This window comes from Podarcis raffonei, chromosome 6 (assembly GCF_027172205.1).
Source record: "Podarcis raffonei isolate rPodRaf1 chromosome 6, rPodRaf1.pri, whole genome shotgun sequence".
NCBI classification, from domain to species: domain Eukaryota; kingdom Metazoa; phylum Chordata; class Lepidosauria; order Squamata; family Lacertidae; genus Podarcis; species Podarcis raffonei.
Window position 1 is genome coordinate 88,767,690 of NC_070607.1, and position 27,431 is coordinate 88,795,120.

A 27,431-nucleotide genomic window follows, 5' to 3' on the forward strand; every position below is an offset into this window, starting at 1 on the left:
GGCTGGAAGGGGAGAACTGCCAGCTGGCTGGACTGGTTACTGCTAACTGTAGCGTAAGGGGAAAGCTGGTATTGTTTCACACTCACTGGTTCTGCTCTCAGCCAAATGAGGAGGCAGTGGCTTTTGGAGTCTTTCTGCATTGCTCTCCGAGGTAGTGGCAACTGTTAACTAGATCACTTTAGCCTTTATCTCAGAGAAAAATGCAGTTCTGTCCTAGCCTCTGTCTGCCAATGCCGAGGTCCATAGACAAGGGGTCATCAAGCCTGTGATTGTGCACCTGCAATGTCAAGGCAGGTGTTGGCCAGCAAGCAGTTGAGGACCGGAGGCACAGAGATGTGATGCTAGGGATTTAAATGAATCCCGTAGCCCAGGGATTGAACAGGGACTTGTTCTACTGAAGTTGGTTTGGATAAAAGAGCAGGAAGGATTGCCCAAAAAATTTCCCAGAGAGCCAGGTATCCCAGTGAGGACATGTCAAAATTGTGTGGTACATATGCAGCATTTTTCAAACTTAGGATGTGCTTTACTATGGGATTTGTAGTGCTCACAGTGCAGACCCACTTGTATTTTGTGGTGTGTGCATCCTGCTGTGAAATGTATATGTATGGATGTTTAAGCAATCTTTGCAAATTCTGGTACATGTTGATCTGAGCCGCAGCTTGCATAGGACGTAATGGTGGGCATGCTGTCACCAAAGGGCACCAGGTTGGTGACTCCTGACTTGGGCCACATCCAAATATTATGGATTTGCATGGGCTTCTGGAGGCCCTATATATATATATATATATATATATATATATATATATATATATGGTCCAGATTATGGAGAAGCATCATCTAATCCACCCCAGGTTTATTACAACTGCAGGATCCTGTAGAAAAAGAAAAAGGAAATCTCTATATGTGCATATAATGCTCCCTTTTCTTCTGTTGCTTTCCACGCTTGTTCTTTTTACAGAAAAGTGAATGGATCTGGCACTCAGCCCCACCACCAGTTTTGTTCACACAGTTTACTTAGCTTTTGAACACCAGAGAACATGCATAACTTATTTAAACACCATGGGAGAAATTAATGCTATGAGAACACATTGTCAACAAATGAAGATGAAAGAGAGTTATTGTTTTGGTTTGACATGAAGATATTGGGGGTAGAGACAAGGAGGCTTTGTTGAAAGGTTTGTGATTCATGTTCGTTCTCGTGTAGTCTCTGTACTTTTTGTATTATTATTTTTTACACTGGATAAATGCACCAGAGCGCAAGCTTGGATTGGTTCCCTGACACTGCAATCCTATGGAGGGCATTGCAGCAGACATGCTTCCCTCCAGAGCTCCCTCTCTGACATTGGAGACAGTGCTGTGGATTTCCTGACCTCACCACCACAGAAACTTCAAATACTCTGGCACCAGAGCTTCAATGTCTGTAGGGCTAGATAGTGGTGTCAATGACAGTTTGTGTGGGGTTGTTTTGGATAATAGGTAAGTAAATATTTGTTAAGTATTATCCTTCCTTCACTCACACTAGTGAGTAAAGTAGCAGAGCAAATCCCCTCTATATTCACGGAAGATAGTTGATTAGATTCGTTTGAATCTTTACAAGATGACTAACCCAATCTGGCTTCCCCAGATGGATTATTCTTGGTGTCCCCTTTTCTCCCTCTTAAAATACAATAAACTCATGAGTCTGTCTTTAAAAGTATAACAATTAGTTGACTCACAAGTTGTTCACAGTACACATCCTAGAAGGCAGGCTTTACAACACGTTGTGTGTTACAAACACAAAATGTGGCTTACATCCTTTGGGAAGATGGGCCCAAGTATGGTGTAGTGGTTAAGAGTGGTAGACTCGTAATCTGGTGAACCGGGTTCGCTTCCCCGCTCCTCCATGTGCAGCTGCTGGGTGACCTTGCACTAGTTACACTTCTCTGAAGTCTCTCAGCCCCACTCACCTCACAGAGTGTTTGTTGTGGGGGAGGAAGTGAAAGGAGAATGTTAGCCGCTTTGAGACTCCTTCAGGTAGTGATAAAGCGGGATATCAAATCCAAACTCTTCTTCTTCTGCTGCTGCTGCTGCTGCTGCTGCTGGCTGAGAGCCAGCAGACAGCAAAATGGATGAGTCTTAACTGAGAGTTGAATCGAATTGAGACAAAACGGCTGCGTGACTCTGCTTTTATGGAGTCTCACTCATCTGCTGAATCACTTACAGCAGGAACAGAAAGTTACACATCCCCCTGTCTCCGTCCACTCTAGAAAGTGAAGCATGTTGTAATTGACTGTACTGGTGTAACACATCCCACAGTTAGTGTAATGCTGGCAAAGGATTGGGAAACAGCTTGGGTCCCAAAATCATGTCCCTAAACCAGGGAAAGAGTTAGAGCTACCTAGAAGCTGATGACAGAAATTTTAAAAATTAGAGGCAGTGATATGCCATTTGACTCACTGGTTATCTTACTAGGATTTTTAAAGGGCACAGTGCTACCTGAGAATGCGGAAATGGTCACTCATATTTCGACTGCAGCACAATTGACCATTCTTTTAAAAAAAGGGACGAAGACAACCCCACCACTGGTTTTTGAAACTGAACTCACACATCTGGAAGAGCTAAACCGAGGAGAGACTCCAACATAATAATTCATTGATAAATGGAGTCTTTCATTCAAACCCAGAATGTATTGAATGAAAGTGATGCAGCTCAACCTTAGTCGCTTTTGGGATGGATCTGAGTTGCATGCCATTGGGGAGATTTGATCTATGTTATCTATAATTAAATATGTCACTGTGGTTTGGCATACACTGCTCATATTCTATTTTATTTTTTTCATTATCAGTAATGCTTAGGTAGGGCGAATTATGTTGGTGATGCGCTGGTGCAATTGCTATTTTGCATGTTTCATAATTTGGAAACCATGGAAAGAAAAAGGAAAGGAAAAAACCCTGTGAAATGCAATACAATTGCTTTTCATCCATAGAGCATATGATGCTATCATGGATGCTGTAGTATATAGAGCCTGCATAGAAGATATTAACATATCAAGGACTTTGTAATCCCCTCTGACCCTATGGTGCTGCTCCCAATAACTGTATTCAACTTTAAACATCTGCAGACGGGTATGTATGTGTATAATGTATGCAGTCTGCGTGCTTTGAATCCTTGCATGAAAGTCACTGCCTGGGTCTTCCTTGACTTTTCCACCTGCTCTGCAATGCCTTTAATTTCCTCTATGATAGCCTATCCTCTACTGCAGGGATGAGGACTCTGTAACCCTCCAGATATTGTTCAGCTGCACCTCCCATCCGTCCTGAGCAACGTGAGCAGGGATGCTGGGAGTTGTATCCATGAGGGTCCCCATCTCTGTTGTACTGACTTCTGCAGCAGATGTGTTAGCAAGCTCACCATAAGTATTATTTACTAAAAAAAAAAATGTTTAATGGGATGTTCAATCTGGCAAAAGAGATGGTATCTGTGAAATACGCAAGGGACACTTGGCAGATGTATAATCTGTAACTTAAAAAAAATGAAACAAAATACCTTGATACCTACAACATACCCCTAAGAGGCAAATCAAGGATAGGGATTGAAAATAGAGGCTGCCCCTGGTAAATGGGAGAATTTCAGCTTATTCAGAAGCACAGTTGCTTGAAGGTGGGATGTGGTCATCTCATGCAACTGGACCAGGTGGGAAGCAGAGAGACACTTGTATTTACCCACTTCCAGTGCAAACTGTGGGGTTGATATTGCCTAGTGTGATGAGAAATCTTGCAAGCAGCACATCCCAATGTCCTTTGGGCTTGGAAAGAGCATAGTTGAAGGAAACTTCCCTTTGGGTCCTGTGGTGCATTTCCAGCCCAATATATCTCAGCAATGAGAAACATCTGATCAATATATATAAGTAAGCCAGCTCCCCTTGCAAGGAAATTATTTAGTTCTATTTATTTCATTTTTAGAAAAAGCACAATAGGCTTCTAGCATCCCACTAAGTTCTCCCCTCCCTACTTGGAGCTGAAAACTGGAAGCATGATGGAAAACAGTGTGATATCACACTTCTTTCCTCTTTGTATGGTGATGGAGAGGACCAAGCCAGTGGGTGAGGAGGGGAGACCCTTTTGAAAATGTCCAAATTGGCCCCTTAGCTTCAGTGCACACAGCCAACCTCAAAGTCTGGTTGGCAATCTATGCTAATGTCAGAAAACCTCATTACAAGTGACAAAGAGTTATGTTCCACTCACTAGCCATCAAATATTTCTGAAAGAATGAAAGGACCAGGATGGTCTTGCTGAGCCGATACTAATTATTTCTGCATCCAGAGGGCTTTGGGAGTCATGTTAATTCTCAAGTCTCTCTTTAGCCCACATACATTCCCTGGTGTAAACTTGCCAAAGCACAAATTATTTTACTGTCCCTTCGTAATTTGTCTCTCACTCTTGCATGCCAATTATCAAAACTGACCTAAGCTTCTGCTCTCTCAAGATCTCCCAGCTGGGAATTGCAAACTGATTTTTAAAAGGGGTCTATTCCATGGAGCAAATGTGGATTGTGTTTAGGTCTCGTGGATGCATAAATGCATGTCGAGCTTCTAGGTGCCCTTTTACATTTCCTGGTGCCACTTATTAATGAGCATATTCAAGAAGAGGATTAAGGACAGGTGCTAGAAAAGCTCAAAATGTAAGAGGAATGAGATAAGCACACACAAGCAAGACTTTGTACTCTTAAGATTTGGAAAGCCTTTAGCACCTGTGTTGTAAATCTGTTGCCAAATTACTAGGAGGACAGTGGTAGGAAACTGCCTGATACCAATTCAGACTTATATCTGAATTATATCTGAGAGCCAGCGTGGTGTAGTGGTTAAGAGCAATGGACTCATAATCTGGTGAACCGGGTTCGTGTCTCTGGTCCTCCACATGCAACTGCTGGGTGACCTTGGGCTACTCACACTTCTCTGAAGTCTCTCAGCCCCACTCACCTCACAGAGTGTTTGTTGTGGGGAAGGAAGGGAAAGGAGATTGTTAGCCGCTTTGAGACTCCTTTGGGTAGTGATAAAGCGGGATATCAAATCCAAACTCTTCTTCTTCTTATATGCCCATCAAACCCAACATTGTTAGTCCTGACTTAGAGTGGCTCTTCAAACTCTCAGACAGGTCTTTCACATCATCTGCTACATCAGACATGGGAAACACACACACCCTCCATGTGTAACTCCAATCATCCCTGACCACTGTCCATGCTGTTTGGGAGTGATGGGAGCTGGAATCTGATAACAGCCAGGGACCGCAGTTTCCCCATCCCAGTGCTATGTGATAGTTTTACCTGGAGATATCAGGTAGTGAACCTGGAACCTTCTGCTAGTAAGGCACATGCTTGATTTTTTAGCCTGTAGTTCTTCCCTTAACAGAAGTTGTGGTCTGATAACTAGCACATTTGGTTTATAAATATGAGATTGAAAGTACAGCTGTAACACCCTTAGGTGATATTCAACAAATGATTTTCACTTGGACTCAATCCTTATATTTGATGTGGGAACCATGATAACATCCTATCATAGAATTGTAGAGTTGGAAGGGAACCTGAGGATCATCTAGTCCAACCCCCTTCAATGCAGGAATATGCAGCTGTCCCATACGGGGATCAAATCTGCAACCTTGGCATTATCAGCACCAAGAAACAGCTCAGGGCAAGCTCAGAAATGGAGGAATGATTCTGATTTGGTTTCCTAGGGCTTCAGAGCCAATGCCGCTCTTCCCCATCCCAGTTCTCAAGTGAGCTTGAAGCCTTGAATCTCCTTAAAGAAAGAAGCCCAGTTAAGCCATATGGGTTGTATGGCCACAGGTTTTTGCTTAAATCAGGATGGCAAATGCAAAATCACACAATCTAGAAGAAAACACAAACAGCATCTAAGTCCGCATTTAGTTTTCCCCCAACATAAACTGAGAGCAGAATTAGAAGGGAATGACTGGGTGGTGGAGAGATTTTGAGTTCATGGGGGAGGGAGGAATTCATGAAGACTGGGGGGGCTTTCATCTGAAAATTGGCCTGCCCCTTAAGACACCCTGATTTTCTAAAATGAGGAGGAGTCTAGAAGATAAGAACAGGAGTCAGATGCTCATAAGGCCTCAATTCATTTCCAATGCTTATGGAGCAAGTCACATGCTAGGAGCTCTCCCTGGTCCTGAAGCAGGCAACATCCCTTGCTCTCTTCCCCTGTGGACTTTTCTGTGATACCAGAACAGGACAAGCAGACAGAAGCCATTGTCCTGTTGATCAGGTCATTCCAGAACCTTCCCTTGACCTAGATGTGGCCCTGTATCAATGGGGAGTGGGAAAATTTAATTGGGGTTGAGCTGGTGAGCAGAGAGTGCAATTCTGCTGGGTGGTGCTTCACAAGTGCCATCCCTGTGGGGAACATGCTTGCCAAGTTGCAAGCACCCTTCAGTCAGAAGAACTGAGCCTTCCATACAATCCTGCCGGGTGCTCCTTGTGAAGCACCCTGCAGTTAGCAGGACTGAATCCTCTACTCACTAGCTGGTGAGTGTCGGATTCAATCCTACACAGTTTGACTGTGTGCATGTGTTCCCCTGCTGGTAACAGGAGTGCACAATTAAAGCATTGCTCTTTGCAGAGGCTGCCTATCTCACCTTTTTCCCTGCTTGACATTCCACCCCCTGATTTTGCCTGCATCATTCTGGGAGGCCTGGCACTCTTTGGTTTGGTATTTAGCTGCATCTGGTTCATAAGCCAAAGTCATGTCAATAATAATAATAATAATAATAATAATAATAATATACTGCCAATCACAAGGGCTAATGTTGCACATTTATATTCATTTCTCCGCTTCAAGAGGGTGCTGGGCCCTTGGCACACATGGTCCCATGGTGCTTAGTAGGCTAGGTGCCAAATTAAATACATGGGGTTCCCATTTTAAGGACCAGAACCACTGACGAAAGACCACACACATAATCATGCCAATCACAGTTTTTACAGTCATCATTTGGAGAGATCTGTGTGGAAGTAAATATAGTTTGAAGCAGAGCTCCAAGATGTACCAATCTTCTTTTGGACCCTCCTTTCTACCTAGTGTCCACCAGATGATGGATCTCTTTAGACAGCATTCAGACTGCCTGAATCTCATTCCATGATGACTGCAAATAAGTCAGCAGTGCTTTAAAATTCCAGGCTAGCGAGGAGCTTAATACTGCGTAATGGACCCAGACCTACCACTGGTAATGCCAGGGGTGTTTTCAGCTTGTTTCATTTCGTCCCTGTGATTTATTATATTTATTAGGAATCTGCAGATTTTATCCTCCAAGGGGCTGATAAAGCTTCCTGCAGTTGGCATAATGAAGACAATCCGTCGTGGAAGAAGGCTTGATTGTCTAATGACAGCTCCATACGTGTGGAAAAATGAAGTTGTCAATAGGAGTGCCGCTCGCTTTTGTAATGCAGAAATGTTTGCTTCATTGTAATAACAAAAATACACCCCCCTCACCTCCCCAGTTATTTCTCAACCCGAATGAGCCTCAACATGGAGGAGTTGATTTTTCCTTACATGCATTGCATTGCTGCTTTGTCTTCCTTTTTTTGTAAATGAAACTAAGCAAAATCAAAACAATACCTGTTTTCCTCCCCCCCTTCCAAATCAGCAGAAAGGAAAGAAGAACACGTCAGCAGACCTCCTGCAGCAGCCGAGCGACACTCTCCTGCCCTGGCGCCATCAGCAGAATTCTCATGGGCTGAGGCGGCAGAAGCGAGACTGGGTCATCCCGCCGATCAACGTGCCAGAGAATTCGAGAGGACCCTTCCCACAGCAGCTGGTTAGGGTGAGTGGGACGGCTGAATAATGGATACCCATGATTGATTGTTGGTCCGATGGCACCCTGCACATTTCCCAAAGCTTGTTTGAGGTGTCGTTTTCGGAGAGGAAGCTCATTTCTCCAACGCCGAAGGCCAAACTCAGTGCGACTTTAGCAGTATACCTGTGCCTATAAGTGGGTTTTGCTTTTTAACACAGGGATGGGGAACTTATTTCCAGCTCAAGGGCCACATTCAATTCTGGGCGGCCTTCCAAGGGCCACATGGCAGTGCAGGGAAGGGCCAGAGGCAAAAGTTGGCGGAACAATGAGTGTGCATTTTACCTTTGTACAGTGGGCTAGTTTCCTCCATATGGGCAAGTGAATGCATAACCAAGTTGAAGGATGCACACCAGCCTGGAAGAGGGGAACTCAACAAGGATGCAAAGCAGCACCAGTGGCGGGTGCTTTTTGACCTAGGGGTGTCCTGAGGGCCAGGAAACGAGATATGGAGAGCCACATTTGTCCCCCTGGCCTGAGGTTCCTCTTCCATAACTTAACACAAATTGCTGCTTCAGGAGGGGTGATCCATATTGAGACCCTAGCAAGAGGATGAGGGAGGGGTCTTTAGCTCTCCCCCTCCCCCACCTTGCTGTGATCCAGATCAGGGCCATAGCAAAAGCCCCTTTACCCCCATGTCAGGGTCCTGATCCATCAGGCTGACAATTTGTGTGACAGCATACAGACCTGCACTTAAAGGCACAGCGAGACTTTTGATGTAATATGTAGTTTTGTTGTGAGTCAGGAGATGGCTGGCTGTGTTTTGGAGATAGGCTGTTTGCAATTCCAAGTGGTGCACCATATTTTTGTAGATGCTCAGAGCCGAAAGTACGGTTGTATTATTACCATTCTTTGCATTTGTATACAGCTTCTCCACACAGAGACACCCTAAGCAGAGCACGTCTCAAGAACAATGGTACAGGAACAGGAACACTTATCAAAGCACAGTTGCAATGAATCTGTAATGCTCTGTTACCCCAGGGAAGCTGTAGCCATTCAGCTGAAGTCCTGCACTCTGATCCAAGGCTAGTGGTTACATGGGGTGGGGGAGAGACACTCTGCACATGCTTAGAGGCATTATGGCTCCTGTTATTACCTTACATTTTCCAGAACGAAATCACAGCATGGGCACCTCTTTTTCTTACTTGCTGACTATCCACCCACTTTTATTTTTGACGTTTAATTGTTTTTTATATGGTGCCGACGGTGCACATGACATTTTACACAGTACAAGGGGACAGGCAGCGATGGAGCCTATGCCTGCGCTGCCCATAGTGGGCATGCCCCCAAGGGGCACGGAGGGTGCCCTCCCAGGGATAGCCGCTCGGGTGCATGGAGCGGTGTGTGCACCCTGCAGCCGAGGTTGGAGTGAGCCGCCCATGGGGGCAGAACGAGCCTCCAATGCGGACATTCGGCACACCACCCGCCCGTGACTGCCAAATGTCACCTCCCTCAGTGAAGACACCCGGGGCGGTCCGCCCCCACCGCACACCCCTTCCTCCACCCCTGGGGACAGGTCCCTCCATCTAGGCACTTAGAGTTCAACAGCCAGCACAGTAGAAAAAACAGAAGGAGGGGATGAGTAGCTGAACTGGAAAGCAATATAATAAATAATAATAATAATAAAATTTGTACCCTGCCCATCTACGCTTGTTTCAGTTGATTGTGCTTAGCTGTGGCTATAGGCTGCACTGCAGCTCAAGGACTTGTTCCAGGTGGGGAGGAAATGATCAAGAAGGATGCAAAGTTGTGCAGTGAGGGGTGTTGCCTGGGAAGAGGAGTGTGTGGCTGGGGAGGGTGTATGTGGCCTGGGGAGGGCCACACTCAACCTCAAGCCTGAGGTTTCTCCCAAGCTTTTGGCCTCCTCTGTTCCTCACCTTTCATTGTCAGCTGCTCCTCTTTTGCTTAGCTCTTTCGGTTCCCAGAGAGGCAATTGCCAGCTGGCACTCATAGCATTACTCACCCTTGTTAATTGGCCCTGTTTGATGGCTCTTCCCAACAAACTTCCCACTGGGTGCATAGTTGTCAAAACTCTGTAACTGGCCATTACCCCCTTCAGCAAGTTAGAAAGTTTGTGATCATTCCATGACATCAGCATCCCTAATGGTGTGCTTGTAAATGACAGGCTACAAGCAGAGACTTTTAAGTTATAGTCCAGTTCACTTACAAGAAGACGGCACAGGGAAGTTTGAATGACGCAGAGTACATATGGATATGTTTGCTGTCAATAGCCAAAGCAAAACAGAAACCCACGCCGTGTATCTTGCATCTACCAAGCTTTCTATTTTGGAAGGAAAAAAAAAAACACCACCCAAAACAAATATTGTGTAAAACAAATGAAGGAAGAAGTAAAAGCCACCGGCAAACATTTTGTCAAGTTGTCCTCTGGAAGAAAATTGCAACGTAATTGCAAGAAATTTTAGAAAATAATTGGACAAAATGAGGGTGCATCATTTGCATGCCTTGTCAGGAAACAATGCTTCCCGAGTCCTTTCCAAGATTAAAATGAATGCTGTCATTACCTGCTCCATGCTGATTAGCCATTGCCTCGCTAAGCACATGACACTCGGAAGCGAAAAGTGGTTTGTTAAATCCCTCCGAGGTACGCGCAGTCTTGATAACATAAATTACATCTGAAAATGTATACTCTCCTTAACCCAATGCATTTCCTGGATGACACATGAAATATAACTGGGGTGTCTTGAGTGCTTGAGGCCGACTCACACAGCCTTCTTTCTGCCTTCCCCCATGGCCCCTGGAGAGCCACTGGGACAAAAGATCACATGGTGATGTGGTCATTCCAGGAAGCGCTCCCAGGTTGGAAGCCCATTTTAAAAGAGACACTGTGAAAGTCCTCAAGGAATTCACTGGGAAGAAGGAAAGACCAGGTCACCTCATAAGGGTGATCAGATAAATGACACCTCGCCCACCTCCCTTTTCTAGCCACCCATTTTGGAGGCATGTTTGCTTCACCTCCAACTCCAATCCTATTGAATGGTAAAAATAAAACAAAAAAACCCCCCCAAAGTTTCCGCACAACATTAGCCAGTGCTGCTTAGAGCTCTACTACCATGGCTCTTCTGCTTTGGTCCACTGCCAGAGGAGAGTCCCCACCAAAGGACACTTTACCCAAGTTTCCTGCAATCGTGGAACCTGGCCCTCTCACCCTTCCATCACACAAACCACCTGGAGGGAGGGAGGGAGACCATGGAATCGTCAGTACCTGGCAGTGTCCTGGCAGCTCCCTTAAGCCACATGTAGAAGATGAAAAGGCTGGGCAAGCCAGGCTTCCCTTTCCTAGCAGGCACTGCAGATATCTAATGGTGAACAAAAGCTCCTATGGCTGAAGACCTTGAACAGCTTCCCACTTTCTGGGTAGGATTGGTGTCTGATCTTGCCAACCATTCCAGTTTGATGTAGTGATAGTCTCTGCTCACCCATGGATTTAAAAAACACAAAGAAGGGAAATAATTGAACAGGAGCTGATAATGCAATAGCAGTGCCTCCATTTTGGAATGGCTAACATTTGCATTTCCATCTTTGGTGGGTCAGGAACAAGAAGATCCTAGGCCTCTTTGGGCATTAGGACCATGTGGAGAGGAGTGTTCTAGCTCTGCCTTACTTTGTCATAATTCCCATCTCCTTCAAGTCATGGAGCACACCTGTGTTAAGCAAGGGGCTTCCTGGATCTGCAGAGGCTTTCTGGGAAATTTGGAACCCTGGAAAGCCAGAGTTGTGAAATGCACAGGGAACCTCCGTGGATTCTCCTCCTTCACAAAAGCCGCCTCCGTGAGTAGAGGGTGGTGGGAATGATGATAGTGGAGGGGTACAGCTCGTATTGTTCTCCCCACTTCCCCCTGCCTCCATGTGCTGTTGTTTTAAGCAGTGGATCCTATCTCCCCAAAAGGGCTATTGTGATGATAACTTGGGAGTGTGGATTGAAGAATACTGATGAAGCATCTTTTTTTTTAAAAAAATCACAGTTTGAATAGTTAAATTATCAGAATCCAAACTTAAATTTTGAGAAGCTGACACATGCTCAGAGACTGATTGGAGTACAAGTTGAAATTGTCATGGTTAGTGTAGCGCAGAACTCGTAAACATTCTGTGGGGATTGATCATGCTCATGGTAAGCAATCCTGCATCAGAGAGTTAAGAAAGCAACTACAATTAAGAATTGCCAGCAGTCATTAAGCAATTAAGTTGAGTAATTAATTCTGTAAGGTATGGATTCCATGATTGGCTGACTCTGTCATGTGCGCAGAGGCATTGAAAAAAGTGGCAGCGGAGAATAATCCTTGGGTTGCAGTGGAGCATAATTCTTTAGTTAACCCCTTCTTCCCATAAAATAATTTCCAGTACGCTTTCCACTGTGTAACTAAAACTGTGACCCTCACAGCTACCAAGTCTTAAACATTCTATTTTCTGCATGTATGAGGCATAAACAGACATAACTACACGCTGTGTGGTCAACACCAGGCAGTTTGATTATACTATAAGCTGCTCTGAACCCAAGTTACCTAAGGGACCACCTTCATCCAACAACTGCACCCCACAGATGGAGCACTGCTGAAAGCAGCACAAGCCCAGGGCTGGATTTACGTATAAGCTAAATAAGCTATAGCTTAGGGCCCCACTCTCTTGGGGGCCCCCAAAAAATTAAAGAAAAAAACTGAATGTACATTTCCAAAATATAAGATAAAAAACAAATAAAATAAAACCTACATACAGCAACAGTGTTTTGTGTTGTGTAGGCTCCTATGATGTAAGTAATGGGCCCCGCCTGCTAGCCTGCTCCCTAGATTATCACTGGTTTGCTCATTTCTGTATATAGGGTGCCTACATTCTGCATGTGCAAATGGCTTTAGATACCTATTAGGTCCATAAATTACCATATATCATATATTCAACACAAAAAACAGCGACATTTTGTTGTGGACAAAGGACAGCTGGACATATAAAGGACCCAATTACATTCAGTAGCTTAGGGCCTCATCAAACGTAAATCCAGCCCTACACATGCCCTTGAGGTGGTGTGCAGAGGGGCTACTAGAAACCAGGCTTTTAGTGTTTCAGCTCCAGCCTCCTGGAATTGGTCATCAGCTGAAATTAGGCATCATGATGTTAGGTGCCTACTGAATATGTTTCTCTTTCCTTTGAGGTTTGGCCCAGCCATTTATGGAATATTAATTGCCCATGAATTTTAAATACAGTTTTGCTGTTTTGGGAGCTTCTGGTTTTGGGGAAAGTAGCTTGGGGCTGGTGCGAAGGCTTGGGCTGGTGTGCAGCACATGCCCCGACTCCACATGAAAAGACGCTTCGCCACTGGGTGGGGCAGATGAAAGTGTGCTCCTCCCAGCGGTCATTCTTTCTCTGGTCACTGTTGTGGATACACAACCTGACTGCCTGTCTCTAGGCACTGGGGTCATTTGCAAGGGATTCCAACACAGCATGATTAATGCTGCCAGCATTCATGTCATGTCTGCAGACATCTTTGTAATGGTCTGCCAACTGGTCTGGTGCCTGAAGCCAGCTCCCTGTTAAGAGATCCTTGAGGATCCTACATTAAAACAGCAAATAAAATAATCCCAAACAAAATACTGCAAAAGAAAGTCAGTATAAATTCAAAGCAACATAATTAAGAGGAAACTAAAACGTTATCTTAAAGGTTTCAAAATGAAGCTTTTCACTTGAAGTAAAATAGCATGAGCAAGAACTGTGAACTATCTGACATCAAGTGCAGTTTGACCCATAAAGTGCTACTCTCTTTAATGTACCATTTAGAACAAAATTGTATGTCTTCAGAGACCACCATTCAGTGCTTTTTCAGATCCTCGTGATAATCATCACCCCAGGGTATTCTGTTGTCGGAAAGATCTAGGGGAACAGTTCTGATCTGGTTTTGAATACTCCTGTTTGTCAGGCGTCAGAAACCTTGAATTGATTGTGGCATTGCTGGAATGTCGAGGTGTCTGTAACCCAGGTGTCTCTCTCCAAAGCTTCAATGAGCTTTCCACATATGCAGTAATTTTATGTATCCATTTATTCTTTACATTTATTTATTCTCTTCATTTATACCATGTTGCTACGGCAACTTACCGCGAGAATTAAAATAAACAGCTGCTTCCTACTGTCCTGTCTTTTCTGACAGGGACAATCTCTCTGAACCTCCATTTGCCATTCATGTGCAATGAAATCAGTGTATGCATGAGAAAGAGAGAGAGAGAGAGAGAGAGAGAGAGGAGGTTCAACTGTTATGACTAAGGATGGAGGAGAAATCTGATTCATTTGCATTTAGAAGTGGACCTATCTGATTTCCACTTTGCGAAACAACCCAAGAACTGAAGCACAACCGTTCCTCAAACTTCGGACTTCTCCAGATTTTGCAGCGCAGTTCTCCAGTCAAGTGATATGTACAAAAATTCATACGCTGGGGTAAAATGTTCATTAAAATGTATATATTCATGGGGGGGGAGGCTATAAAAATGCATTATTGAAGGAGAAATTGCTCTGCAAAAGTTGCAAGTCACACCAAAATGCTAAGGAATCTTTGCTAATGACTTAATTTCACTTTTTGCCAAGTTATGTGGAAATGTAGAGAAGTGGACTTAATGTTTTAAAAATGAGAACCTTGCGCAAACCCAAACTGAGAGAATCCGAGGTATCCCATTCATAAACAACAGCAAGGCACAAACACAGTGAGCATTTTACAGTGTGCTTGAATTTGCCTTCCCTGCAGCTGCCTGCATCCTGTTTCCCATTTTTTTATAGGTCAAACTAATTTGAAATTCATGGGCAAATCTTTTTTTGGCTCCCTCCCCCCATCATCCGGCTTTCTATTGTGAATACAGAAAGTTCCATTTTATGGGAAGTTGATTAGCTGCTTGTCAGTATTTGAGCGAGGCTCCGCCTGAATGAAGTTTCAATCCTTGCCAAGGTGAATAAAGCTGGATGGCGCCCACATAAGCCCAAAGTACAGCCCCCTTTCCAGTTCTGCTGGGGTGAGCAGTAATTCTCTGCTCATTAAAGCGTTTCGTTCTTTGGGAAAATATGGTAAACGAAACAAGACGTGCCATGTTATTCTTGCAAACGTATTCAGCCCTCCCTGTCAATTGCAATCCCTCTTCATTCCATGAATTTACTTTCTGAGCCTCAGCTGCATCTGATGGGAGGGTCTTGATGAACCAGTATGCCAAGGATGCAACAGAGGAGAGGCTACGGTTCATTTCAGGCAGGAAACTCCTTTTCTGACCTATGCACAGTCATTCCCACATGTACGTTGTTGTGGTTGTTGTGGATGTGGGTGGTGCTGTGGTCTAAACCACCGAGCCTCTTGGGCTTGCCGATCGAAAGGTCGGCTGTTCGAATCCCCACAATGGAGTGGGTTCCCCTTTGCTCTGTCCCAGCTCTTGCCAACCTAGCAGTTCGAAAGCACACCAGTGCAAGTAGATAAATAGGTACCACTGTGGTGGGGAGGTAAACAGCATTTCTGTGCACTCTGGCTTCTGTCACGGTGTTCCGTTGTGCCAGAAGCGGTTTAGTCATGCTGGCCACATGACATGGAAAGCTGTCTGCAGACACACACCAGCTCCCTTGGCCTGAAAAGCGAGATGAGTGCCATAACCCCATTGTAACCTTTGACTAGACTTAGCCATCCAGGAGTCCTTTACCTTTACTTAACCTGTGGTTGTTGCATTTATATCCCACCTTGTCTCCAAGTAGGCATATAAGGTGGCATACATAGTTTTCCCCTCCCCATTTTATCTTCACAACAACCCTGTGATGTATGTCAAGCTGAGAGTGAATGAGTGGCCTGAGAGCACCCAGTGAGTTCCTGGCTGAGTGGGCATTTGAACCCTGGTCTCCTAGCTCCTAGTCCAACACTCTGGCCATACAGAGCCTGCTGTGCCTATAAATGTATGCAAAAGGCATTAACTTGGGGTGGAAATATGAAACATTCCACCCTGCCAATCCACTCTAGAGATGGTGATGAAGAAGAAGATTTATATGCTGCCCTTCATTACAAGAATTCAGGTGGTTCACAAAATAAAATACAGGATAAAAACAAGTAAGTCATTAAAAACAAAACAGCAAAACAATAACCTGCGCCTCCTTCCCACAAACACATTTAAAAGGCTGTAGAATATTCATCAGACAAAGACCTGGTTGAAGAGGAATGTTTTCACCTGACACCTAAAAATATATAATGTGTTGTGAACGCAGATTTAAAACCGAGCTGTAGAAATGCAGTGAGCCTACGTAAGTATGAACACAGCCCAGGAATCCAAGCGCAGTGTTCTACCAACAAGTCCTGTCAATGGAAGGATTTCTGTTTAAACAGAAGAACATAAGAAGAGCCTATTGGATCAGGCCAATGGGCCATATAGTTCACTATCCTGTCCTCACAGTGATAAACCAGATGCATGTGGGAAACAGGCGAGCAGGACCCTAGCACAAGAGCATCCTCCCCTCCTATGGTTTCCAGTAACTGATAACCAGAGCAGCTTCTGTCCATCTGGAATGTCTTGCTTAAAATGGGACACTTGGGGAGGTATATAAAGGTAAAGGGACCCGTGACCATTAGAAGAAGAAGAAGAGTTTGGATTTGATATCCCGCCTTTCACTCCCCTTCAGGAGTCTCAAAGCGGCTAACAATCTCCTTTCCCTTCCTCCCCCACAACAAACACTCTGTGAGGTGAGTGGGGCTGAGAGACTTCAGAGAAGTGTGACTGGCCCAAGGTCACCCAGCAGCTGCATGTGGAGGAGCGGAGACGCGAACCCGGTTCACCAGATTACGTGACTACCGCTCTTAACCACTACACCACACTGGCTCTCATTAGGTCTAGTCGTGACCGACTCTGGGGTTTATCTCGCTTTATTGGCTGAGGGAGCCAGTGTAGAGCTTCCAGGTCATATTGCCAGCATGACTAAGCTGCTTCTGGCGAACCAGAGCAGCTCACAGAAATGCCGTTTACCTTCCCACCGGAGCGGTACCTATTTATCTACTTGCACTTTGACATAATTCAAAATTCAAATTAAATTCATAATCTTTTGAATTATGGTGCTGGAGGAGGCTCTTGAGAGTCCCATGGACTGCAAGAAGATCAAACATATCCATTCTTAAGGAAATCAGCCCTGTGTGCTCACCGGAAGGACAGATCCTGAAGCTGAGGCTCCAATACTTTGGCTACTTCATGAGAAGAGAAGACTCCCTGGAAAAGACCCTCATGTTGGGAAAGATGGAGGGCACAAGGAGAAGGGGACGACAGAGGACGAGATGGTTGGACAGTGTTCTCAAAGCTACAAACATGAGTCTGACCAAACTGCGGGAGGCAGTGGAAGACAGGAGTGCCTGGAGTGCTCTGGTCCATGGGGTCACGAAGAGTCGGACACGACTAAACTACTAAACTAAACAACAACAACAACTTTGACATGCTTTCGAACTGCTAAGTTGGCAGGAACAGGGACCGAGCAACTGGAGCTCACCCCGTCGTGGGGATTCGAACCACCGACCTTCTGATCGGCAAGTCCTAGGCTCTGTGGTTTAACCCACAGCGTCACCCGCGTCCCTCAAGAAGGCATATAGTAGCCATCAATTGCCCTCTTCTCTGTGCACAGTGAGACTTCTTCCCTTTCCTCTGTTCCTTGCATAACCCCATGCCCTACCAAAATCTGCTCCAAAGGATTGAAGTAACCCCTCCAACAGGTGTGGAGAACATCAGGGGGGAGAAGAAGGAGGAGAATGTTCCATTGCTCTGACAAAAATCCATGCTCCAATGGAATGTCCATGTTGGACTCCTTCCTAAGCACTTACATTCTATGCTATTTTATTGCTTTTGAGAGTCTGCCCATTCGCATACCTGTTTCTCTTTGCCTCGAGCAGAACCATTTGGTTCAAGCAAAGAAAGTCAAAGGAAACTTGAGCCCACCTCTGCTTGGCTCTGAACGTTCCAGCATCTCTTTGAACATCCTTGAAACAACTGCCTAGGAAAAAAAAGAGAGGTGGAATTATCAATCACAAGCCCAGTGTTCTCAATGTATCTTGCTGTTTGGAACTTAACATTTCAGTATCCATTAACCTCTAACTGTATGAGGGGGAAAACAACAGATGGTATTTGCCTGCAGTCAAGCGATGTTTGTTGAGTGAAGGCCCAGCAAGTGTTCCTTCAAAAGGTAATAAAGGACCTTTCTTTTTTTTTAAAAAAAGATATTTATTAAGATTTTCACCATAATACAATAAAAAATCAAAAAAGAGAAAAAACAAAAAAAGGTTAAAAACACATAAAGTTCACAATCCTTATTTTCTATAACATATTTTCCTGACTTCCCCACACCTCTCCCTCTTGTATTCCAGTTCAGATTGTTGGTTCAACAAGTTCTTGTCCCTATTTTTAAACCTTTTTATATTTAGTTCTTTTTTAAAAAAAACCAATTTTGCCTTATAGACTTCATATTTATACATCATTGCTTATTCTTTAAACCTTTTTCTAAAGTCGGCCTAAATTCCCTTCCACAATTTCCCCAATTTTCATACAAATATCCAAACAAAATAAAAACAGAACAGGTTAAATTATACACCCTTTGGATTCCCAAACTCCACCCCCCCTTTCCCGGTTTCAATCCCCAACAAACGTCCATCAGTCCATCTACTATCAGCCTGGAGATCTCACGTCCGAGGCTCTTAATTCTCTCTCAATTCCTCTCTGCCGGGTTTTTTTATAGTCCTTGGTATTAAACACCAAATCTCGGAGAAGCTCTAGTCCAATAAGATCCATGTTTCCTCCAGCCAGACCTCCATATTTAAAAGTGGAGCCTGAATCTTGCCTCTTAATCCTTTCAAGTCCAAATGTCCCCAAAGCTCCACCTTCCACCTTAATCAAATTTGTAATCCTTAGGTCTTCAGATCTCCACATAAGGAGATCCCTCCATTTTTCAGTTCCCAATTCAAACCAGATTTTCATCATCAAGTTCTTATTTTCCTTTGTAACCATCGTGTCAGGCCTCTGGCCTTCCTTTATCTTTGACAACATTGCAGCTCCTCCTTCCTTTTCCTCAGGAACAACATATACCTCTTTCCCCTCACTCTCAAATCTCTCAAGTTTCTCTTCTTGGCCAGCTGCCTAAGCTTCCTGAGTCGAATCCTTATCAAATTCAATGAATTTGTTTACTGTTAAGTCCAGAGTTGCAACATTTGTAGCCAAAACATCAACTTGGCCTTGTAGCTTTCCCAAGAGAACAAAAACTCTGTCCAACTTAGCTTGAATTTCCCCTCCTTCAGCCATTCTTGTAATGTCCCAAAACCCCCTCTAGAGGGATTTTGGTTACTTAGTATTCCTTCCAGTTCAAATCCAAAAATCAAATTAGTTTGTATCAGTTCTTCCTTATTTTCGACAAAATATAATCAAATTGTCACAGATATAGCCAGCAGAAGCAGTAGAAACAAAGTTCCCTTTTTCCGTCTTGACAGCTAGTTTGACAGCTGTCAAAATCTTCAATACCTTTCCAGCAGGCTCTCTCGCGGATCACTCCCGGGTCTGAGGGGGGGTGGTACCTCAGCTCCCAAAATTAGCTCTTATCCTCCAGTACAATTACTTGTAGTGCCAAATCGTGAAATTAGTATCTTTTGCTCAATAAAGAGAAGGAATTCTCACGACCTTAGTTAGCAGGTCCTTGTTTTAGATTGTTTACAGGAGGGGGAGACGGACTTCCTGTTTACGCCTTCCCCAATCGTGCCTAATTCAAAGAAAATTTTCTTTGCAAATCCAAATTCTGTACTACTCACGGGTTGTTGTTTTGAGGTCCAATTTACAAGAAGAAGTCAGCGCTCTCCGGCCATGGCAACGCGGCTTCACTCCGCAGGAGAAGCAGTCGACTCTCAGCACCGCGCCACTCACCCCGTCCCCCGTTCCGTAGCCTTTAAAAAGGCTCCTTCACGGGTCGGGGGGCGCTAATGGTGCCCGCCGAGTCCCCAGGTTCACAGGCTTCACCCCCTGTGATTTCTAAGGGTCCCCGCGTCGCCGCCGCGGTAAGACCCCACTCCTACGGAGCCGATTCCCTCCGGAGCTCAGAGGGAATCCGCCATTATCTGATGGTGCTAACCCGGAAGTCTAAAGGACCTTTCTTTTTACTAAGGAAACGCTGGACAAAGGCACAACAAAAGCAGACCACCTATAATTTTCTGTCGCCGGTCAAAATGAACAGGAAAGTCCTTCTCTCCCTCAGGCTCAGTTCTAGGTTGCATGCATGCCATTCATTTGAAGCTCATTTAAAGTGCAGGGCTTCTCCCAAAAAACCTGGAAATGGTATAGTTTCACCTTTGCAGAACTACAATTCCCAGCACCAATGACAAACTGCAGTTCCCAGGTTTCTTTGCATCTGCAGGTGCTGTGGTGAATGGTCTAGATCAGTGTCTTGTTTCTGTAATGGGCTGGAGGAGAGCCAATTAACGGAAGCTTAATGCAGATAAGAAGGGACACAGGTGGCGCTGTGGGTTAAACCACAGAGCCTAGGGCTTGCCCATCAGAAGGTCGGCGGTTCGAATCCCCACGACGGAGTGAGCTCCCGGTGCTCAGTCCCTGCTCCTGCCAACCTAGCAGTTCGAAAGCACGTCAAAGTGCAAGTAGATAAACAGGTACCGCTCCAGCGGGAAGGTAAACGGTGTTTCCATGTGCTGCTCTGGTTCACCAGAAGCGGCTTAGTCATGCTGGCCACATGACCCGGAAGCTGTACGCTGGCTCCCTCGGCCAATAAAGCGAGATGAGTGCCGCAACCCCAGAGTCAGCCATGACTGGACCTAATGGTCAGGGGTCCCTTTACCCCTTTACCTTTAATGCAGATAAGACAGTTAGTGGATCTTTGTAGACTGGATGGATTAGATGTGGCCTGCTCTGGATGGAGTTACATTTCCTCTGAAGAAGGAAACACCGCTATGCAGACAGGAAGAGCCTAATTTCCGTGGTCTACACTCTAGTAATTTCTAGGTTGGATTACTGCAATGCATTACATGGTTCATTATCATTCATAATAATGGTTCAAAATTCATGGTTCATTACCATTCATAATAATGGTTCAAAAGCAGCCACGCAGGTGGTGCAGAATTCAGCAGCCAGATCGTTGAGCAGGGCATGGCAGTTGAAACACAGAACACCAATTCTGGCATGACTACCCTGGCTACCAATTAGTTTCTGGGCTCAAATCAAATTGCTCATTTTGACCTATAAAGACTGTTGCGGCTCATCACTCCGATATCTCAAAGACCGCCTCTCCCCACGTGAACTGACCCAGACCCTGCAATTGTCATCTGAGACCCTTCTTCATGTGCCACCTCCACAAGAGGTCCAGAGGGTGGCAACATGAGAACGGGCCTTTTCAGTGGTGGCACCCTGCTTGTGGAATGCTCTCCCCATGCCTAGTGCCATCTTTATCTATTTCAAGGTGCCAGGTAAAAACATGTCTCTTTACCTGGGATTTTGGTCCTTGATTTGAAAGGTTTCAGGTAGTTGTGGCCTCTTTTAGTGGGGCAGAATCTGTCTTTTATCTACATAGATGTATTTCACAGTTTTTACTGGTTTTGTTTGCTACAACTGGCTTTAATATTTATACTGTTTTGGCAAGCCACTTTGGGTCATGACGGAGGGGAAAGAGACGTTATCTTTATCACTCCACCACCAAAAAGTTCCTTTTCCCAGTGGCCACCAGTTGCTTGTCATTGGAGGTAGTATCCACAGAGGGGCCTCCAAAGATGGTCTCCCCCTGCAGTCCTTGTACTAAATAAATAAATGGAAATAATCATCTCCAAGAAACGTCCAATGCTTGAGTGGCTTCTCAGCTGAATGTTACACACAGGTGCAGATTCCAAGAATACCATCAGCATCGTTCAAGATACTGCTTTATTCATACTCTTTCATTACACTTGGTGCCCTGTGGCTTCCTCCTTGTTCCTTACCATGAGCAAAATAAAATAATAATTGTTGTTATTTAGTTGTTTAGTTGTGTCTGACTCTTCGTGACCCCATGGACCAGAGCACGCCAGGCACTCCTGTCTTCCACTGCCTCCCGCAGTTTGGTCAGACTCATGCTGGTAGCTTCGAGAACACTGTGCAACCATCTCGTCCTCTGTCGTCCGCTTCTCCTTGTGCCCTCCATCTTTCCCAACATGAGGGTCTTTTCCAGGGAGTCTTCTCTTCTCATGAGGTGACCAAAGTATTGGAGCCTCAGCTTCAGGACCTGTCCTTCCAGTGAGCACTCAGGGCTGATTTTAGATCTAGATGCTGTCTAGGTTTGTCATTGCTAATAATAATAATAATAATAATAATAATAATTTAGATTTTTATACTGTCCTTCATTATATAAGATCTCAGGGCAGTTCACGGAATAAAAAGCAGGATAAAAACAAAGCAAATAAGTAAAACAAAACAGCAGAACATTAACGCCCCCCTTCCCACAAACACATTTAAAAGGCTGCAGACTATTAATCAGCCAAAGGCCTGCTTGAAGAGGAACTTTTTCGCCTGATGCCTACAAATATGCAACAAAGGCACCAGGCGAATCCACGAGTCTACCAATATCAATGTCTAATGCTAAGAGAATTCTTAGGGTATTCAAATCTATGCACTCAGAGGAGAGGGAGGTTGTTGTTGTTCTTAAAAAAGCATACCGACATCATATGTAATATAGCATCATCTGTAATACACTGTTAAGCCACAGAGGAAAAACAATGCAAAGTCTTGGCTAAGTCCTAAGGTTCATCAGCTGCTGCTAACTTGTCACAGAAGAGGCTATCAAAGTGTGCATCTTGGAAATCCCCCGGCTAAAGCAGAGCTTAACTCTTGTCATTGAGCCAAAGCATGAATCAAACAAATCATTCTCCGTGTGGAAATCTTGGCTTTCCCCAAAAAATAGCATGGGATTTCTCAGTAACGTTTCAGAGAAAATCCTCTGTTCTTCAAAGAGTAATGTTGCATGCATCATGTTTCAGGTCAGTCAGGCTGAAGGCACAGAAAGTGTTTGGCATGTGGATTTTTCTGAAGGTGGATTTGGGGAGAGAGGAGAAATTAAGTTTGGTTTGTATCTTAATGCAAACCTACCAAAATTACAGTTCGCAAACCAATTTGCAAACTGAAATCCTTCAACATTTGCTCCCCCCAACCAAAGGAGGCTCACAATACAACATATATTAGAGATATGTGTGCACAGAAAGTCATAGATTAGTGGAAACCAATGTTTAAAAATGCATTGCATGAGGGTAAATAGCTTAGAAATTAACATGTTGGGGAAAATTGTATGTGCTTCTATTAGAAGAAATATGCATGGAAATGCATACAATTTTTCTGCAGACATCTCTAAAAAGCTGCAAAATATAAATAAATTGCAAAGTGATGCAGAGATGGAGTGAACCGAGGCAAGACTGGGAAAAAGTAGAAACTGAAATTGACAAATATGTCCATCCTTGTTGAATGTAGACCTTTTAAGACTAATTTTTTAAAACTTATTTTTTAGACACCTCTGTGTACCTTGCATGCAGCAAATGTGTGCGCTGTTGCTATGGCTGCCAGTAAAAGCTTTTCCTAAGCTAATGGCCAATTAAGAAAAATTGTCCAGAATACCTGTTTTATCACGTGCATGTCAGTGCTGTGCTTTCTCTCAAGCTAATGGACAATTAAGAGAAATAACTGCTTGACAATATAGATTTATTAATGCGGAGTCAAAATTAGTGATGTGGAAAAGCAACCTCCCACTCACAAAACACACACACACATCCCAGCTTGTATTAAAAAAACATTTGTGCTTTTCATGTGTTGCCTTAAAATGCTTGGAAAAAATCTAAAGGGCTGTTTTTCTCCTGAGCATTTGAAAAGGAGGGTGGGGAGGAGAAAACCTCCAAGGTTTTTTACCAGCTTGCCTCTCCCTTGGTAAAAAAGGTAAAAGTTTAAGTCCAGGCAAAGATGACTATGGGGTTGCGGTGCTCATCTCGCTTTCAGGCCGAGGGAGCCAGCGTTTGCCCTCAATGGTATACCATCATATGTTGTTGTTGTTTAGTCGTTTAGTCGTGTCCAACTCTTCGTGAACCCATAGACCAGAGCACGCCAGGCACTCCTGTCTTCCACTGCCTCCCGCAGTTTGGTCAGACTCATGTTTGTAGCTTCACTGTCCAACCATCTCATCCTCTGTCGTCCCCTTCTCCTTGTGCCCCCAATCTTTCCCAACATCAGGGTCTTTTCCAGGGAGTCCTCTCTTCTCATGAGGTGGCCAAAGTATTGGAGCCTCAGCTTCAGGATCTGTCCTTCCAGTGAGCACTCAGGGCTAATTTCCTTCAGAATGGATACGTTTGATCTTCTTGCAGTCCGTGGGACTCTCAAGAGTCTCCTCCAGCACCATAATTCAAAAGCATCAATTCTTCGGTGATCAGCCTTCTTTATGGTCCAGCTCTCACTTCCATACATCACTACTGGGAAAATCACTATATCATCATATAGCCAAATCCAATTGGCTTCATGGCCCAGCTCCAAGTTTTGGTGGGTCCCGGACAAACTGCTCTCAGTGGTTCCCGATGGGACAATTGGTTGTGGCTTCCAATAACAAAGGAAGTTAAAATGGAACAAAATGCTTTGAAACTGAAGGTTTGGTCCAGCATTTTGCATGGTGGACAGGACTGCAGGAGTGTCCTGCCACACTGTGGTTGCTTAAGGTTGCAGAGTGGTCATTGTGTGTGTGTGTGTGTGTGTGTGTGTGTGTGTGTGTGTATATGTGTGTGTGTAAAGTCTCCAGAAACTGATAATATTATTAGCAGTACCTAATGCACGTTGCGGTATACGACTTGATAATGCAACCTGGACCCAACACCACGGTGATTAAGATTATGCTTGTTTTGTCAGTCACAGGTAATTGAAGCTTCAATCTCAGCTGCTACAGCAGAGAATTGCACCAAGAACTCTTTCTTTCTTTCTTATCAGCACAAAATGTACAAAACTCCTGCATAAATTAATGGGGAAGAGAGGCAGAAAGAGAAATGACTCATCTAGCTGCAATGTGCTTGCGATAAGTGCATTTTGGATGTTCCTGGAAACAACTGGGGACAAAAAGCTAGGCTGGAACAGGTGTGATTTTAGGCCTCTGGGCCTGATCCCTGCACTGGGGCAGGATTTGTTTTGCTGAAAGCATCTTTAGAAAACAAGCATAGAACATCAGTTGTCATGGAGTAGATTTACAGTGGTACCTTGTATTGGTTCTCAATGGTCAAAGGCCTGGAAACGATGCCTTATGAGGAACGGCTAAGGGAGCTGGGCATGTTTAGCCTGGAGAAGAGGAGGTTAAGGGGTGATATGATAGCCATGTTCAAATATATAAAAGGATGTCACATAGAGGAGGGAGAAAAGTTGTTTTCTGCTGCTCCAGAGAAGCGGACACGGAGCAATGGATCCAAACTACAAGAAAGAAGAGTCCACCTAAACATTAGGAAGAACTTCCTGACAGTAAGAGCTGTTCGACAGTGGAATTTGCTGCCAAGGAGTGTGGTGGAGTCTCCTTCTTTGGAGGCCTTTAAGCAGAGGCTTGACAACCATATGTCAGGAGTGCTCTGATGGTGTTTCCTGCTTGGCAGGGGGTTGGACTCGATGGCCCTTGTGGTCTCTTCCAACTCTATGATTCTATGGTACTCAAACAATTTGGAACCCAAACACTGCAAACCCGGAAGTAAGTCTTCCGGTTTGCAAACTTTTTCCAGAAGCCGAACGTGCTCCGTTTAGAGTGTTACACTTCCATTTTGAGTGTTACACTGAAGTCTGTCTGTTTTTGCTATTTATTTTGAGTTTTTGTTTTTGTGGCTCTTTTTTTGTGACTGTGTGGAACCCAGTTCAGCTACTGATTGATTAATTGTGTGACTGCAGTACATTGTTTATTGCTTTCATTTTATGGATCAATGGTCTCGTTAGAGAGTAAAATTCATGTTAAATTACTGTTTTAGGGGTTGTTTTTAAAAGTCTGGAACAGATTAATCCATTTTGCATTACTTTCTATGGGAAAGCAGGCCTTGGTTTTGGAACACTTTGGTTTTGGAACGGACTTCTGGAATGGATTAAGTTTGAGAACCAAGGTACCACTGTACTGGAGTGCCCCACGGCAGGGGTTCTTTATATAGATCAAAGGACGTTAGTAAATAAATATTAAGGATGAAGAAATCACTATTGTTGATGTCATCCCCGGTTGGCTTATGGATGTGATCCAAGATGACCAGAAAGTGTCAGTGGAAGTGACCACAGCATTATCAGAGAGAGAGAGAGAACAGGTTTCGAAACCTGAGCTTTGTACAAGTCAAAAGTGATCAGCCTTCCAAGGAGCAGTGTCTAAAATATTTTTTAAAAAATAAATAATTTATAATTTTCACTGCTACAAATTTTTCACATTCACCGAAAAACCATATATTAGTCATCGACTTCCCTTACCCCTATACATGGTTCATTCTAGTTGATAGAGTCATAGAATCTTACAGTTTGAAGGGACCCAGGGGTCATCTAGTCCAACCCCCTGCAATACAGGAATCTCAGCTAAAGCATCCAAGACCATCTAACCTCTGCTTAAAAACCTCCAAGGAAGGAGATTACATCACCTCTTGTGGGAGTCTGTTCCACTGCTGAACTGCTCTGTCAGTTATCCATTACTGCTGCATATTTTGATTACTCTGTGTGTGTTTTTCTTTCTCATTTTATCCCAGATTAATTTATACTGCTGAATTTAATCTAATCCTGCTAACATTTTAACCTGTTTACAATGATTCTTCAAATATTCTAAAAACATTTTCTGATCTTCCTAAAATGCTTTTTTTCTTCTCAATCTCTTATTCTAGTGGTTAAGCTTGCCAATCCGGCGTATTTCTCCCTTGTTGGTACAGTTCCCTCCCTCCATTTCTGAGCATATACCACTCAAGCTGCTGTAGTTGTGCAAAGAAACAAATTCTTTTGATCCCTGGGGACACCCGACTCGATTATTCCTAAGAGAAGGGCTAAAATAATTTCTAACAATCCTCCATTTAATGATGCGGCCAGGTTGAAACGTATCAGAATTTGGAATCTCTCGTTTTTATTAGTATTGTAGAGCACACCCACACATGAAATTTATTGTCACAAGATACGATAACGTCCACCGACTTAGATGGTTTGAACCGAGAGAATAAATGTATGTCATGCAAGAACACAAGAAACTGTCTTATACTGCCACACAACTGGTCCATCTAGTTCAGTATTGTCTACAGCAAGGATGTCCAACAGGTAGATTGTGATCTACTGGTAGATCCCGGGGGGTTGTCTGTGGTAGATCATGGCCCCCTCACTCAACCCCCCCCACAACAACTCAACAACTTTGGCTCCCTAAAAAAGCTCAACAACTTTGGTAGATTACTGCCAGTTTCTTTATAGTGTGGGGTAAATCTCAGTCTCTTGAAAGTGGGACATACCTGGTCTACAGTAGCTGGCAGAAGCTCTGGAGCTTCAGACCGAGAGTGGAATTTATCCCCAAGGTTGCACCAGGACAAGGGCTTTGCCCTTTGAAGAAGAAGAGGAGTTTGGATTTGATACCCCGCTTTATCACTACCCTAAGGAG

The 27,431-nt window shown here is 44.2% G+C and overlaps 1 protein-coding gene across 9 annotated transcripts in view; it reads left to right on the forward strand.

The window, feature by feature from the left end:
• The window catches only part of CDH4 (cadherin 4), a 795,473-nt gene that overhangs the window by 495,664 nt on the left and 272,378 nt on the right, over positions 1-27,431 (forward strand). For 5 of the 9 annotated variants that reach the window (XM_053394415.1, XM_053394417.1, XM_053394420.1 and 2 more), the window contains one exon: positions 7,632-7,808. In XM_053394415.1, coding sequence (XP_053250390.1) covers positions 7,632-7,808 — 177 coding nt within the window. The remainder of the gene's footprint in view (positions 1-7,631; positions 7,809-27,431) is intronic. The other 4 variants (XM_053394416.1, XM_053394418.1, XM_053394421.1 and 1 more) reach the window with 1 other exon arrangement.